This window comes from Aotus nancymaae, unplaced genomic scaffold (genome assembly GCF_030222135.1).
Source record: "Aotus nancymaae isolate 86718 unplaced genomic scaffold, 86718_ANA_hifiasm-v0.15.2.pri h1tg000072l, whole genome shotgun sequence".
In the NCBI taxonomy this organism is placed as follows: Eukaryota; Metazoa; Chordata; class Mammalia; order Primates; family Aotidae; genus Aotus; species Aotus nancymaae.
The window spans coordinates 2,507,099-2,521,398 of NW_026988487.1; the positions used below are offsets into that span (position 1 = coordinate 2,507,099).

Below are 14,300 nucleotides of genomic sequence, written 5' to 3' on the forward strand. Positions count from 1 at the left end.
ATTACACTTGGTCAGTTTCATCGTGTTCTGCCTTCATCAGCACAGAGCATGTAGGGCAGCTCTTCATCACACACGACCGTTCCAGGCTTGCTAACACCCCTCTGTAACCTCTGGCCGTGTCTTCCCGGTGTCCACCCTGACTCCTCTTGCTGCCGCATCGGCCGTTTTCTATTTTTGTTGTGCTGCCGCCCCACAGTCCTCTCCGGTATGACGGGTCTCCATATCCTATCCACCCTCCACTCCCCTGTCCCTTGGTGACTCATCCCCGAGCTTCCCAAGGAAGCCCCCACCCTCTGCCCTTTCCTCCCGCCTTCCATAAGTGGAAAATCCACCTCCACCCCCTATAGCAGGCCAGCCCCCTTCCTCCCCACTCTCCCACCCCATCCCCCCACCGACCAGTTTCCTCTCCAGGACCAGGGAGCAATCACAGCTGCCCCGACCCTGGCTTCCTCTGCTGGGTGGGACTGGGGGCTGGGCCCCCAAATGGGCCCCTGGCTTCCCCCTTCCTCTGGGCAGGGGACAGAGAGGCGCAGGCTTAGGGAGCAGGACTGACTTCCTCTTGTCCCGGAATGAGCGTGCCTGCCCTTTGCAAGCAGGTTTGGGTCTCACACAGAGGAAACCAAAAGCAGTAAGAGGGAGGGAAGGCAGCGCAACCAATCAAGGGCCGGGTGAGGCTCAAAACGAGCGGGCTCCCTGGGGAGCCAGAGAGAGGTTGAGGGTGATGGCGGAGCTGCAGCAGCTGCAGGAGTTTGAGATCCCCACGGGACGGGAGGCTCTGCGGGGCAACCACAGTGCCCTGCTGCGGGTCGCTGACTACTGCGAGGACAACTATGTGCAGGTAGGTAAAGCGGGCACAGGCCTGACACCCCAGCCCTGGAGAAGGGACCCTGAGCTCAGCCCCAGGTGGGGCCTGGGGAGCCATCCTGACAGTGCTTGTCCCGGACCTTGGCTGAGATATCTTCCCACTCCGGGCTTCGGTTTCATTCCAGACCAGAATACTTAACCCTGACTCCATACTACCCAAGCCCCCACTGTGCCCCTTCTCTCTCTCAGAGCCTCAGAGATGTCTGGGACAGACAGTGCGATTCCATCCTGTTCTCAGGCCCCACCCCAGGTTCATCCTTCTGAGTCCCCCCAGGTTGGTCCAGAGACCCAAAGCCCCTGTCCTCACACAGATGCTGGTGATCATTCTATTTCCAGGCCGGCTCTGGGAGAGGCTTCGGAAGAACTTCCCAAACAGCACAGTGAACCTGAGATGGACCAGGGAAAGGCTTTCCCTGAGATTTGAGGAAGAGTGGGGATAAGGCAGAGTAGGCTGGGCTAAAGAGAGGGGGCCTCAGGCAGAGGCAGGGGGATGGCCCACATGACTGCTGGGAGCAGGCTACCAGCAGAAGATGGGGAGGTGGCATTGCAGAACAGTTTGTAAATAGTGTGGTTGTCCTGGGGCTGAGAACATAGATTCCTGGATTCAGGGAGGAAAGACAAGGCAACTTAGCCATGATGGAAATAACTTCTGTTATTTCATCAATCTGTACAACTACCTTGTGAGACATGTAATTCCTATTTTACAGATGTGGAAACAGTAGCTTAGGGAGGTGAGGTGACTTGTCCCAGGCCACACAGCTCCAAACAGCAGAGCCAGGCATTCCTTTGTTTGTTTGTTTTTTGAGATGGAGTTTTGCTCTTGTTGCCCAGGCTGGAGTGCGATGACGTGACTTTGGCTCACGACAACCTCCACCTTCCGTGTTCAAGAGATTCTCCTGCCTCAGCCTCCTGAGTAGCTGAGATTACAGACATGCACCACCACCACGCCCGACTAATTTTGTATTTTTAGTAGTGACAGAGTTTCGCCATGTTGGTCAGGCTCAGGTGATCCACCCATCTCAGCTTCCCAGAGTGCTGGGATTACAGGACTGAGCCAATGTGCCCGGCCAGATTTTTTTTTTTTTTTAGACAGGGTCTCCTCTGTCACCCAGGCTTGAGTGCTATGGCATGATCATAGCTCACTGGAGCCTTGAACTCCTGGGCTCAAGCAATCCTCCCACTTCAGCCTCCTGAGTAGCTTGGAGTACAGGCACATGGCACCACGCCTGGCTAATTTTTTTTATTTTTTATTTTTTAGAGACAGGGTCTTAATATGTAGCCCAAGGCTGGTCTTGAACTCCTGGCCTCAAGTGATCTGCCCACCTTGGCCTCCCAAAGTGCTAAGATTACAGATGTGAGCCACCACACTTGGGCATCCCTGACTTCTGATGCCAAGCTCTTTCCTCTCCATCTTTCTGCCTCCTGACTTGCTGTATGACTTTAAGACAGTCTATTTGCACTCTCTGGCCTTGATTTCCTCTGCTCCCTAAATTGCTACAGGCTAACATTGTTACCCCTTGGGCAAAACTTTATTTTTCTAACCTGTACTAACCAACCTATGAGAACAGGCACAGGGACCTCCTAGCATAATAAGAATGTTGAGAAAAAGAAATAAATGAGGAACAAGCACTCATGGGAAATGGCAGATTAAAGAGAGTCAGTGATGACAGCAGTTAAAACATTCTGGACCCTTCCTTTGGGCCAGACATGTTACCAGCATGGCCTCCCTTCATCCTCTTCTCAAGTCTAGTGAGGTGAGTACCATTCCCACTTCACAATGAGGAAGCTGAGGTTTGGAAAGGTGAAGTCAGTTTCCCAGAGGTCTCCAAGCTAGTGGTAGAGCCCAAATTCAAACCCAGAAATCTGATTCCAAAGCCCATTCCCTATTCCACTAACTGAAAATGCTACTCTGGGTATCATTTCTGTCTGTTTGGATGTTGAATGACCACCTGCAGAGGAAACAGAACAAGGCTTGCAAACCAGTGCATTCTCCTAGCAAAGAAAGCCATGTTCCCGCTGGGCTTGGTGGCTCACACCTGTAATCCCAGCACTTTGGGAGGCCGAGGCGGCTGGATCACTTGAGGCCAGGAGTTCAAGACCAACCTGGCCAACATGGTGAAACCCTGTCTCTACTAAAAAAACAAAAACAAACAAACAAAAAAAAAATAAGAAAAAATAGCCGGGTGTGGTGGTGCACACCTGTAATCCCAGCTATGTGGGAGGCTGAGGCAGGAGAATTGCTTGAACCCAGGAGGCAGAGATTGCAGTGAGCCAAGATCACACCAAGAAAGGCATGTTCCCTCTATGGACAAGGATCCAAGCAGCCCTTTCCATTCTTCCCATAACTTCTGCACGCCTCAAAGAGCTTCCGCAGGGCTCTCATTTGCACACACAGTGCAGTCTGGGGTCACAAAGACCAAAGTCCAATTTCCAGCTCTGCCACCTACCAACTACAGGAACTGTGGCAAGTTTCTCCTCTGATTCTCATGCCTGCCTTCAGGGGTGGCTCCATGGGTTTAATATAAAAATGTATCGAGGCATTTAGCCTAGTGCTCGCCCCTTCAGAAGAGCAAGATAAATGGCAGCTCTTACCATGACTATCGTCATCATTATCATTCATTGGAAGGATGGATAATAAGAATCAGTTCTAGGGAGTAAAAGCTGTCCTTGCAAAAATATGCAGGGCATCAGAAGCCCTGACCCAGGCTGGGATCCCTGGACTCCTGCTTCCTTCATGCAGAACACTAACTACTAGAACACATAACCTGTTACCTTTCCTGGCCTTTCTGAGGTTCTTTGGGCAAATGCCTAGGAAGTTTCTGAATCTCAGAATTGCTGTTACATAAGGCCTGATTCCCCTACACTCCCTCCCCACCTGCAGCCCTTCTCTCCCCACACCCCTGAGATGTTAGGAAACCCACGGGGAATTAGGGAAGGCAGACCAGGGGTCACCTGCAGAGCTCTCGGCCAGGGTTGACTGAGTTGACAGACAGGGTAATTTGCATGGCAAACAAGCACTCAGCCGCAGAGATGGATCCCAGACCCTTGTCCCTGCAGACCTAACTTCAGGCCAAGAGCAAAGCCAGGGGCCAGTAGGTGTTCAGGCTCCAGGTGCCCAGAGCTGGGCCCAAGCAGACACTTTTCCTATTTGGGCCAACAATTCCACATGTCAGTTTGGGGAGGAAACTGTACAGGAGAAGACAGGCAAGCTAAGAAATCTGGGTGGATCGGCTACAGAGCAAGACTCCATCTCAAAAAAAAAAAAAAAGAAAGAAAACTGGGTGGAGATGGAGGAGTAGTCACTGCTAGTTCTGGACCTGTTTCATTTAGTAAAGGAAGGTCCTGAACTAAATCAAGACCTGTTACCCTGTTTGGTTTTGCTATCCTGGGTTGATTTCTTTGCCTATTCAAAGTTCTTGGTGACATACGCTGAGGAGATGTAAATTTTGTTGCATATGCTGATGAGATGTAAATGAACATGCAAATGAGCATCTCTTTCCCGCTGTTGGAAAAGACAGGGAAGAGAGAGCTACCGCCTGGGCTTCCCAGAAGTTCTGGCTCAGGCTCCATTAGAGGCCCCCAGGTGTCTTAGACCCTGCTTTTAGAGTTTCCAGGTCTGCTGTCCATTGACAGGCCCCGAGGGGCACCCGAGGGCACCAGCAAGGGGACCCCAGTGTGCAGCCTGGCCTGTTGGCCCACTGGCCCTACCCCAGATTCACCCTGGACTTGCCCCCTACCTGCCTTAGAAAGGTACAGGCTAGAGTATGGCGACTCCACGACCTGACCAGAGATGAGGAAGCTGCCTGCGGAACCAAAAGACCAGAGAAGTTTTGCCCCAGCCCCCACGGCCTGATCTGGCACCCAGAAAAAACTTCTTTCCTTCAGCCACTGCCTGCTCACCCCTCCTGCACTGACTGGCAGTGTGACCCTGGCCAGCGCCTGGCACTGTGCCTAGAACACAGTGGGAATGTGCCCAGAGAATGTTTGGGTTCCCATTCGACCTGCTAATTAACTCACAAGTGCATATTTATGAAGACTCTTCTGCGTGTTGGGCGCGATTCCATGACGCGATACAGGATGAAACAGACAAGCTCCCTGCTCTCACGACACTTCCATTTAAGGGAGGGGGGTAGATAATGGAAAACTACGTGGATGGTGTTTGATAGTGCTAAAAACCATGAAGAACAGAGAACAGGGTAAATATGATAAAGAGGCAGGGAAGGAGTGGGCTGAGGGAAATCTTGGTGTGGTGAAGGAAGGTGTCTCTGAGAAGCTGAGGCCTGCTAATAAGAAGATTCTGAAGGCCGAGTGCGGTGGCTCACACCTGTAATCCCAGCACTTTGGGAGGCTAGGGCAGGCAGATCACAAGGTCAGGAGATCAAGACCATCCTGGCTAACACGGTGAAACCCTGTCTCTACTAAAAATACAAAAAATTAGCCGAACGTGGTGGCATGCGCCTGTAGTCCCAGCCACTTGGGAGGCTGAGGCAGGAGAATCACTTGAACCTGGGAAGTGGAGGTTGCAGTGAGCCGAGATCACACCAGTGCACTTCAGCCTGGGTGACAGAGTGAGATTCCATCTCAAAAAAAAACAAAAAGAAGGATTCTGAAAATAAGTACAGCACCTGCCAAGGCCCCAAAGCAGAAACAGTTTGGCTTGTTCAGGAACAAAAGCCAATGGCCAATGTGGCTGGAGGGAAGGGTGTGAGAGGGAAGTGGTAAAGATGGATTCGAGGAGATGAAGGTGAACAGAAAGGCGGGAGCCAGACCCGGAGAGGCTGTTGTAGGCCATGGTTAGAAGCTTGGATTTTGTCCTCAGGGTATTGGAAAGTTATTAGAGGGAATGAATGAGGGCCAGGCGCGGTGGCTCAAGCCTGTAATCCCAGCACTTTGGGAGGCCGAGGCAGGTGGATCACGAGGTCAAGAGATCAAGACCATCCTGGTCAACATGGTGAAACCCCGTCTCTATTAAAAATACAAAAAATTAACTGGGCACGGTGGTGCATGCCTGTAATCCCAGCTACTCGGGAGGCTGAGGCAGGAGAATTGCCTGAACCCAGGAGGTGGAGGTTGCGGTGAGCCGAGATCGCGCCATTGCACTCCAGCTTGGGTAACAAGAGCGAAACTCCGTCTCAAAAAAAAAAAAAAAAAAAAAACAGGGAATGAATGAATACATTCCCTCTGTTCTGGGCCTCAGTTTCCTTATCTGAGTTCCCAAATACCAATCTGCAGCCTGGAGCTAAACAAGGAGCACAAGAGTCACGTGGAAAGCTTTTTTTTTTTTTCTTTTGAGACAGGGTCTCTGTACCCCAGGCTGGAGTTCAGTGATGTGATTTCAGCTCACTGTAACCTCTGCCTCCCAGGTTCAATTGATTCTCATGCCTCAGCCTCCCAAGTAGCTGGGATTACAGGCACGCACCACCATGTCTGGTTAATTTTTGTATTTTTAGTAGAGACGACGTTTCGCCATGGTAGCCAAGATGGTCTCAAACTCCTGGCCTCAAGTGATATGCCCACCCGGGCCTCCCAAAGTAGTGGGATTAGAGTTGTGAGCCACTGCACCTGGCCATGGTTTGTTTCTTTTTAAGAACGTCGGCTGTGTGCGGTAGGTCACACCTGTAATCTCAGAACTCTGGGAGGCTGAGGCAGACCTCACCTGAGAGCGGGAGTCTGACACCAGCCCTATCTACATGAAGAAACCCCTGTCTCTACTAAAAAAAATTAAGAATTAGCCAGCCATGGTGGTGGATGCCTATAATCCCAGCTACTAGGGAGGCTGAAGCAGGAGAATGCATGTGCACTTGAACCTGGAAGGGGGAGGCTTCGTTGAGCCGAGATCACATCACTGCACTCCAGCCTGGGCAACAAGAGCGAAACTCTGTCTCAAAAAAAAAAAAAAAAAAAAAAAAAAAGAATGTCTGCTTGGCCAGGGGCAGTGGTTCATGCCTGTAACCCCAGCACTTTCGGAGGCCAAGGAGGGTGAATCACTTGAGGTCACACCAGCGTGGCCAACATAATGAAACCCCGCCTCTACTAAAAATACGGAAATTCACCAGAAGTGGTGGTGTGCACCTGTAATCCCAGCTACTTGGGAGGCTGAGGCAGGAGAATCACTTGAACCCAGGAGGAGGAGGTTGCAGTGAGCCGAGATCATGTCACTGTACTCCAGCCTGGGTGACAAAGTAAGACTCCATCTCAAAAAAAAAAAAAAGATTGTCTGCTCTAGCCAGCGTTGCCTTCCTCTTTCCTTTCTACCATTCACCCCGCTCCAACCCCTGAAAAGACAGCCTGTTACTGACTTCTTCAGGAGGGTTGTACCATCATCTCCACTCAGTCCTCGGCCTGACTATTTGAGAATGGGTATCTTTCCCTCCCTTTGCATCCATTCCCCAAGGCTGCAGATTCACTTTTTTAAAGTGAATTGAAAGTGATATTGTAGCAAGTCCCTCTTCCTACAATGTCGTTTTGCTGGAAGCTACCTCAGATATCTGAGGGTTGCTGCTATCTCCCAATCCAGCCCCGACTTTCCCTATATCCTCTCCCATCCCACCCCAGCCAGCCAAGGACCCAGTGGAAGATGCTGGCCCTTAGGCCAGGGCTGTGTGTATTTCAGGCCACAGACAAGCGGAAGGCACTGGAGGAGACCATGGCCTTCACTACCCAGGCACTGGCCAGCGTGGCCTACCAGGTGGGCAACCTGGCTGGTCACACTCTGCGCATGTTGGACCTGCAGGGGGCTGCCCTGAGACAGGTGGAAGCCTGTGTAAGCACGCTGGACCAGGTAAGGAGCATGGGAAGGCATCTTGAGTCACTCTTCAGCCTGACTCAGACATTTTCTACAGCAAAAGTTCCTTCCTGCATTCCTCCATGTCCAAATGCCCAACTCTATTGCAGAAGGTTGGCACTTCCCAAGCTTTTCAGGTCTCCTTATCTCTGTGGCTACGCTACAGATTCCCCGAAGGCAGAGCTCTTTCTTTCTCGGAATTCTATCCTGGACATTACAAAGTGATATCTACCAGTCACAGCAGCGGCATACACAGTAAAGAAGCAAATGAACCCTGCTTGCATCTCAATACAAGCAGTGACTTAATTAATATCCTAGACCTGGCTGGGTGCAGTGGCTCACGCCTGTAATCCTAGCACTTTGGGAGGCCGAGGCAGGTGGATCACCTGAGGTCAGGAGTTCGAGATCAGCCTAGCCAACATGGTGAAACTCCGTCTCTACTAAAAATACAAAAATTAGCTGGACGTGGTGGCATGCGCCTGTAATCCGAGTTACTTGGGAGGCTGAGGCAGAAGAATCACTTGAACCCAGGGGGCAGAGTTTGCAGTGAGCCAAGATTGCACCATTGCACCCCAGCCTGGGCAACAAGAGAGCAACTCTGGCTCAAAAATGAATAAATAAATGTCCTAGACCCAGGATGTTTGCTTGACAAGGTCATCTTCAGCCCTGGAAGCACTGCCACCACCATACCGTATACACCCTCCACCCCCCACCCCCACAGTGTTCTAGCGCACACACCCTCCTCCTTCCTTCCTGGATCCTTGACCGAGGAATTGCCCCATAAAGCACATGCACAGATCCCGCCACACATTCGGCCTGGCCTGTGCATCGCCCACATGTTCAGTGTGTGGGGTGTGTCTTTTCCTCTCCCCGGCAGACCAGAGTTCCTACCCTTCCATAATGTAGGCTTCTCCATGGAACATTCTGAGAGGAAGTCAGTTCATTTATTTGTCCCCAGAAAGGGAGAGCTGATCCAGTCACCATTCTCAGCCACCTCCATATTCTTCCCCTCTGCTCCCAAGCCGGCCCGGCGCTTTCTCTTCCCGGTGTCCCCAGGGATGTTGTGTTTTCTCTTTTCCTCCTGTTCCTGCTCAGCTAATAATAACCCTCATTCTCTTTCCACCAGGAAGTTGCTCCAAAGTGGCTTCATCCTTTCCTGATACTTTTCCCAATTGCTGTGTGGCCTGGGGGGTGGGGAAAGGCCCTCTTTCTCTAGACCTCGCTGCCTCTCCTGGTCCTTAGCCCCAGGCCAAAGTCTCTATCTTCTTCTTGCCTTAGAGGGAAGGGCGCTGGACAGAAACCACCCCCCAACTGTCACCTCGAACCCTGTCATGCAGATGGTGAACATGCATATGGAGAAAGTGGCCCGAAGAGAGATTGGTACCTTAGCCACGATCCAGCGGCTGCCCCCCGGCCAGAAGATCATTGCCCCAGAGAGCCTACCCACCCTCACGCCCTACAGCAGGAGACCCCTTAACTTTGGCTGCCTGGATGACATTGGCCATGGGCTCAAGGTAGAGAGAGCCCTCCTCCTTCCCTCCAGCGCACCCTCTCCTGCCTCGTGGCCCCTTTGCCTGCAGACCCCAGTTATCCTGCACGTTTTGTCCCAGCTTGCCACTCCATCCCACCCCCCACCGCTCCTGAAGCCATTTCTCTGAGCTCTCCTCCCTCTCCCTGGCTTTGGTAATCCTTCCCTCCAAAACTGGTCTGTACTGTCCTCAGAGGATCTGCTGAGTGTGAGATCCTGAGCATGCCTTGCCCCCCTCCCTGCCCCCGTGGGCACCGGTCGTGTGGGAAGGGGAAGAAGGGGAAGGGAGGATGTCAGGGCATGCATGAGAATGGCTCCCAGCCACATGAGAACAGCAACTTCCTCTGTCTGGGGGTTTGAGGTCACTGCACTGAGCAGTCACCCCAGAGCTGCTGTTGGTGAGAAGAAGCGGGGATGCAGACACACAAAGAGGACTTGGAGCATGGCGAGGGCGCCTTCTCAGCCCATGTCTTTCTGTGAGGTCGGAGACATCCGCTCACACCCGTCCCATCTTCACTCCTGAATCCGTACTTTGACATTGCTGTATCTAAATGAAGCCCTTGATATCCTTAACTTATCAGCCCACTCAAAGGGGAAACCACACTCTCCCCTTCAGCCACCAGGCCTCCTTCCCGCCAGTAAGGTCTCTGTTGTCTAACTTACATTCTTTTTGCTTCAGCTAGACTCCCTTTTGTTTGCCCCTGATGACGTGTATGAGGTGACACTGTACCAGCCCCTTGGGGAAGTCCCACTGGTAACAGAAGTGCCTTCCTTCTTTTTTTAAATTTAATTTTATTATTATTTTTTGAGACGGAGCCTTGCTCTGTCACCCAGGTTGGAGTGCAGTGGCACAATCTCGGCTCACTGCAACCTCCACCTCCTGGCTTTAAGCGATTCTCCTGCCTCAGCCTCCTGAGTAGATAGGATTACAGGTGCCTACCGTCGCATCTGGCTAATTTTTTGTAGTTTTTAGTAGAGATGGGGTTTCACCATCTTGGCCAGGCTGGTCTTGAACTCCTGACCTCATGATCCACCTGCCTGGGCCTCCCAAAGTGCTGGGATTACAGGTGTGAGCCACTGTGCCTGGCCCCTTTTGGTTATTTGTTTGTTTTTGAGATGGAATCTTACCCTGTCACCCAGGCTGGCGTGCAATGGCGCAATCTTGGCTCACTGCAACCTCAGCCTCCCAGGTTCAAGCCATTCTCGTAGCTGGGATTACAGGCATGCACCACCATGCCCAGCTAATTTTTTGTATCTTTAGTAGAGACGGGGTTTTGCCAAGTTAGCCAGGCTGGTCTTGAACTCCTGACCTCAAGTGATCCACTCACCTCAGTCTCCCAAAGTGCTGGGATTACAGGTGTTAGCCACTGTGCCTGGCCGAAGTGTCCTTTTTTATGTTAGCTTTCGCCCTGTCATTTGCCCATCCCCCTTAAGTGGCCTGGGTCCTGCTCCTCTCTGCCCTAACTCCCCAAAGCCAGTTCCACGAATCTGCGAAAATGACAGGTGAGACACTTCTAAGGGTGATATGTACTCTCCTTTCCCCACCCCCTCCTCAGCCCAATCAAAGTTAGAGAGCACCAAATTTAGGGCCCCAGCTTCCTGGGCTCTGAGATGGTCTGCAGGAGGGACGGGGTGCTGGGCCGACTCAACACACTGTGGCCGTGCAGAGGAAGTGGCTGTCGGCTTTAGCAGAATTGAGTCCCAGAACCCAGGCAATGACAAGGGGGTGGGGTGGGGGGAGGGTAGGAGAGGAGCCTGAGAAGTGGAAGTGGGAACTGGCCATGCCAGGCTCTCCCTCCGGGTTCTCATCCGCCCCTCCTCCATTTCCTCTTGGGGATGAAGGCAGGGAGCCGCTCCTCATCCCAAATGTCAGCCCTACCTCCGGCTTCCTCGCAGGACCTCAGCACGCAGCTGTCAAGGACCGGCACCCTGTCTCGAAAGAGCATCAAGGCCCCTGCCACACCCACCTCCGCCACATTAGGGTGAGACCTCACTGCGACTCCAACCAGCCTGGCCCTGCCCCGCGCGACCCTGAAACTCTCCTCCCCCGCCTCACCACCCACCCCTGGCTCCCGGGTGCTCAGGCCGTCTTGCTGGATGCCCGGCGCCAAACTTCCCCCTCGGCCAGCTGCCCTTCCTGCTCGCACCCAACCCCTGCTGGCCAGAAGCCTTCCTCCTCCCTCCTAATAATACCCACTCCCTGTTCCCCGACAGGAGACCACCCCGGATTCCCGAGCCAGTGCACCTCCCGGTGGTGCCCGACGGCAAACTCTCCGCCGCCTCCTCCGCCTCTTCCCTGGCCTCGGCCGGGTGAGGCCTACAAGCCCACGTGGATGGGTGGAGGGTGGGAGGTGGCTTTTGAGAGGGGCCTCCTGCCGGTGGTCATAGTGACTCCTGGCTTGAGAGGACTCTGGGTCACACGTGCGGGGCTGCGTTCAGGATCGGAGGGGTGGGGCCAGTTGGGGATGCTGCAGCGGGGAAAGTGTCTGCCAACCCGGCCGAGCCCCGCTTTCTCTGGTATCCAGCAGCGCCGAAGGTGTCAGTGGGGCCTCCACGCCCAAGCGGCAGGCGGCACCCCCAGCCCCACCTCTCCCCAACTCCTTGGACCCACCTCCTCCACCAGCAGCCTTCGAGGTGTTCCAGCGGCCTCCCGCGCTGGAGGAGTTGTCCCCGCCCCCACCGGGTAAGGAGCTCCGCCCCTTCTACTTCCCAACCGCGGGGTCGCTTTTTGGTCTCCTGCCACTCCTCAGCCCACCCTTCTTGGATCTACCCCAGCTAGCATCAGTGAACTGCTCTTCCAAGGAAGGCAGGGCGCCAGCGAAAGGAGGCGGAGGAAATGAACTAATATGACTTAGTGCCTGCTGTATACCAAGTCCTATGTTCGAAACTTCTCATCCATTTTCTCATTTAAACTTAATCCTGATGACCAGGTGGGATGGCTCATGTCTGTAATCCCAGCACTTTGGGAGGCCATGGAGGGCGGATCACTGGAGGTCAGGATTTCAAGACCAATATTGCCAACACTACTAAAAATACAAAAATTAGCTGTGCATGGTGGCACGTTCCTGTAATCCCAGCTACACAGGAGGCTTAGGCAGGAGGATCGCTTGAACCCGGGAAGCGGAGGCTGCAGTGAGCTGAGATCGCCCCACTGCATTCCATCCTGGGTGACAGAGCAAGACTCCCTCTCAAAAAATAAAAAACTTCATCCTGAGAGGGTCTTTACACTCCCTTAACAGACGAAGCCACTGAAGCTGAAGTTCAGTGACTTGCCCAAGGGTCACCCAGCTAATAAGAGGTGGAGTCTGACTGTCCTCTACTCCTGGATGATCTTTCAGGGTTTACTGAGCACTTACTACATGCTAGCAGCACTGTAGGAGGACAGGAGCGGGTGGAGGAAGATTGCATGAGTTGGGTGCATTTTTTTTTTCTTTTTTTGTAGAGATGGGGTTTCACCATGTTGGCCAGGATGGTCTTGATCTCTTGACCTCGTGATCCACCCGCCTCAGCCTCCCAAGGTGCTGGGATTACCGGCGCTTTTTTTTTTTTTTTTTGAGAAGGAGTCTCTCTGTCATCCAGGCTGGAAGGAGTGAATTGGTGAGATCTAGGCTCACTGCAATCTCCGTCTCCCGGGTTGAGTGATTCTCCTGCCTCAGTCTCCCGGGTAGCTGGGACTACAGGTGTGCCACCATGCCCAGCTAATTTTTAGTAGAGATGAGCGTTCACCATGTTGGCCAGGCTGGTCTTGAACTCCTGACCTCAGGTGATCTGCTTGCTTTGGCCTTCCAAAGTGCTGGGATTACAGGCATGAGCCACCGCATCTGGCCAGTGGATTCTAGGGCCCAGCTCTCAAGCAGTTCCCTGACACATTGAAGGAGTTTCCTGTGCCACACTTAGAGCCTTTCTGCTTTTCCCCCAAGATGAAGAGCTGCCCCTGCCGCTGGACCTGCCTCCTCCTCCACCCCTGGATGAAGATGAACTGGGGCTGCCTCCACCTCCACCAGGCTTTGGGCCCAATGAGCCCAGCTGGGTGCCTGCCTCATACTTGGAGAAAGGTACCTGACTTCTGGGACTGAGAGGTACCGGATCCCACTTCCTAGCTTCTGCCTCTGTTGCCCTGACCCCCATTCCCCTCCCTCTACAAAGGTGTGGGCCCCACACACAATTTTCCTGATGAATTCAGAATGGAACTGGGAAGAGGGCAGCTGGCCTGGTACTAAATATTAACTAAGCTGGGGAGGGGCCCTGAAGGCTTGGAAGAAGCTCCCCTCCTACATACAGCCTTCTCCTTCTGGAGTCTAGTACTTGAGATCCTGCCTCCCCACAGCAGTGGGGGGTGGAGGGGAGAGGGCAAGAGGCACATCTCACAGCACCCTCTTCTCTTGGCCTGCAGTGGTGACACTGTACCCATACACCGGCCAGAAGGACAATGAGCTCTCCTTCTCTGAGGGCACCGTCATCTGTGTCACTCGCCGCTACTCCGATGGCTGGTGTGAGGGCGTCAGCTCAGAGGGGACTGGATTCTTCCCTGGGAACTATGTGGAGCCCAGCTGCTGACAGCCCAGGGCTCTCTGGGCAGCCGCTCTCTGCACTGAGTGGGTTTCATGAGTCCCAGGCCAAAACCAGCTCTGGTCACAGATGGACTGACTCTGCCCACCTCTTGGGCTGTGAGCTGTGTTCTGTCCCTCTTCCCATCGTTGCGGGGAGGGGGTCGTGGGGAGAGAGAACTTTACCCAGAGGCCTGCTGCAGATGGGGAGAGCTGGACCCCATGAAGCTTGTCCACAGAGGTCCCCTATTCCATGCGGGGCAAGGCGGGGTCTCCTGCTGCAAGTGCCAACTCTGAATAAAACGGATGACATCCTGTGACTGCCCCACGGAGATAAGGGGCCAGGAGGTATTGAAAAGCATCCCAGTTCTAAGGCTGCTGCTAATCACAGCCCCCAACCCCCAACCCACCAGCTGCCCCAGAAGCAGCATCTCCCATCCCCTCGGTACCCACAAAGTGCAGGCTACATTGGACCCCAGATGCCCCTCTGCAGCCATTGACCGCAACTTGCTCTTTTGCCCACTGCTTGCTGTGTGTGTGATGTGTTCGTATTTGGCTGGGCACTTGCCCAAGAGTG

At 53.4% G+C, this 14,300-nt stretch overlaps 1 protein-coding gene across 2 annotated transcripts; it reads left to right on the forward strand.

The window, feature by feature from the left end:
- Positions 1 to 535: 535 nt before the first annotated feature.
- ABI3 (ABI family member 3) lies at positions 536 to 14,248 on the forward strand. 2 transcript variants are annotated; one of them, XM_012451813.2, is made up of 8 exons: positions 536 to 838; positions 7,478 to 7,645; positions 8,986 to 9,162; positions 11,073 to 11,158; positions 11,391 to 11,486; positions 11,705 to 11,859; positions 13,097 to 13,231; positions 13,570 to 14,248. In XM_012451813.2, exons 1-8 carry the CDS (start codon positions 722 to 724, stop codon positions 13,731 to 13,733), a joined length of 1,098 nt encoding a protein of 365 aa, XP_012307236.2. In that variant the 5' UTR covers positions 536 to 721; the 3' UTR covers positions 13,734 to 14,248. The 2 variants fall into 2 exon arrangements, with proteins under 2 accessions (XP_012307236.2, XP_064223574.1); XM_064367504.1 differs by having other exon boundaries at positions 537 to 838; positions 13,097 to 13,255; positions 13,570 to 13,652.
- Positions 14,249 to 14,300: the final 52 nt, after the last annotated feature.

Coding starts and splice junctions, on each gene's coding strand:
- ABI3 (XM_012451813.2), top strand. CDS start 722: ATGGCGGAGCTGCAGCAGCTGCAGGAGTTTGAGATCCCCACGGGACGG. Junction 7,646..8,985: donor GTGTAAGCACGCTGGACCAG/GTAAGGAGCATG, acceptor CCTGTCATGCAG/ATGGTGAACATGCATATGGA. Junction 11,487..11,704: donor TCTTCCCTGGCCTCGGCCGG/GTGAGGCCTACA, acceptor GGTATCCAGCAG/CGCCGAAGGTGTCAGTGGGG.